The 1,350-nt window shown below is 60.4% G+C and overlaps 1 protein-coding gene across 1 annotated transcript; it reads left to right on the forward strand.

Annotated features, from left to right (window-relative positions):
• Positions 1-306: 306 nt before the first annotated feature.
• Positions 307-586, forward strand: LOC107113481 (CUGBP Elav-like family member 4; the record flags this gene model as incomplete). Its single annotated transcript, XM_015414817.1, has 1 exon — positions 307-586. A coding segment is annotated over exon 1 (280 nt), but the record flags the coding sequence as incomplete, so codon positions are not given.
• Between the last annotated feature and the right edge of the window lie 764 nt (positions 587-1,350).

Raw genomic sequence — 1,350 nt, forward strand, 5'->3', positions numbered from 1 at the left:
AGAACCATGCGCCTGGCGCTATTTATAGCCAAGGCAAGGGCTGGAAGATACCACCGGGCAGGCAGACGGGGGTGGGGGTCAATGTATTAAAAAAATCAGTTCAGACCTAGAGAGAGAGAGAGCGAGAGCGAGAGAGGGAGGAGTGAGTGCGTATGTGTGAGAGTGTGTGTGTGCGTGCACCGTGTGCGAGGGAGTGTGTGTGTGTGCGCGAAAGAGAGAGCGAGAGCGAGCGAGGCGAGCGCCAGAGAGGAGCCGAGGCAGCGAAGGGGGGGTGGGAAAAAAAGGAAAAGAAGATTTTTTTCCTCTATGTATATAAAGATGGCCACGTTAGCCAACGGACAGGCAGAGAATCCAAGCCTCAGTAGCGGCCACTCTAACCCCAACACCAACGGGCACATGAACGGATTAAACCACAGTCCGGGGAACCCGTCCACCATTCCCATGAAAGACCACGATGCCATCAAGCTCTTCATTGGGCAAATCCCTCGCAACCTGGACGAGAAGGACCTCAAGCCGCTCTTCGAAGAGTTCGGGAAGATCTACGAACTGACCGTGCTAAAGGACAGGTTCACGGGCATGCACAAAGGTGAGCCGGGGGCTGGGGGGGGTCCCTTCGCAACTTTCCCCGGGGGCGCGGGGGAGTCCGGGGAGGTGGTTTCCTGGGGGGTTGGGGGCAATGCTCCCTCTAAGCTGTGGAGTTCTGTGAGCAAAAAATCTCCTTTGTGAGCTGGCTTACACTAACTCAGCTTAGAGGGAACACTGGTTGGGGGGATACAGGAGGGGTGGAGGGAGGGTCGGGGGGGTGCGTTGGCGGCTCCAACGGGTCTCCCTCCAGGGTGGGGGACGGGAACGGAGCCTCGCCCAGAGCCCGGAGAGGGAAGCGAGGGAAACTGGCGGAGAGCGGCGGGGGCTGTCCAGCGCTTGTGGTGCTGAAACGGGCTGGCGGCCGCTTCGGGGGTGCGCGGCGGCCGTTTCCCAAACCGAAAGGGGCCGGGGAGGGGAAGGCGTGCGAGCGACCGGAGGTGGGGGGGAGAGAAGAAAAGGAGATTTTCTTGCTTTCTTTTCTTTTTTGGCGAGAGCCGGTCCCGGACCGCGGGAAGGTTGGACCGCGAGGGGGGAAACATTGCAGACGCATGGAATGAAATTTGGGAGAGACGGGAACGTGGGGGTTTGGTGTTCCGATGTCAGGTTTATTTCCACCTCCCCCGTCCCCGAATAAGGCACGGTGGCGGGAGCGAGGGAAGGCGAGGGGGGGGGGTATCGATCTCGGTCGGTAGAGGAGGGAGCTGGAAATGAGCTTGGGGGGTTACAGGGCGACCGGCGGGGTTTGGGGGGCGGGAGCGGAGGTAA

This window comes from Gekko japonicus, unplaced genomic scaffold (genome assembly GCF_001447785.1).
Source record: "Gekko japonicus isolate JY-2015 unplaced genomic scaffold, Gekko_japonicus_V1.1 scaffold2066, whole genome shotgun sequence".
Taxonomy (NCBI): domain Eukaryota; kingdom Metazoa; phylum Chordata; class Lepidosauria; order Squamata; family Gekkonidae; genus Gekko; species Gekko japonicus.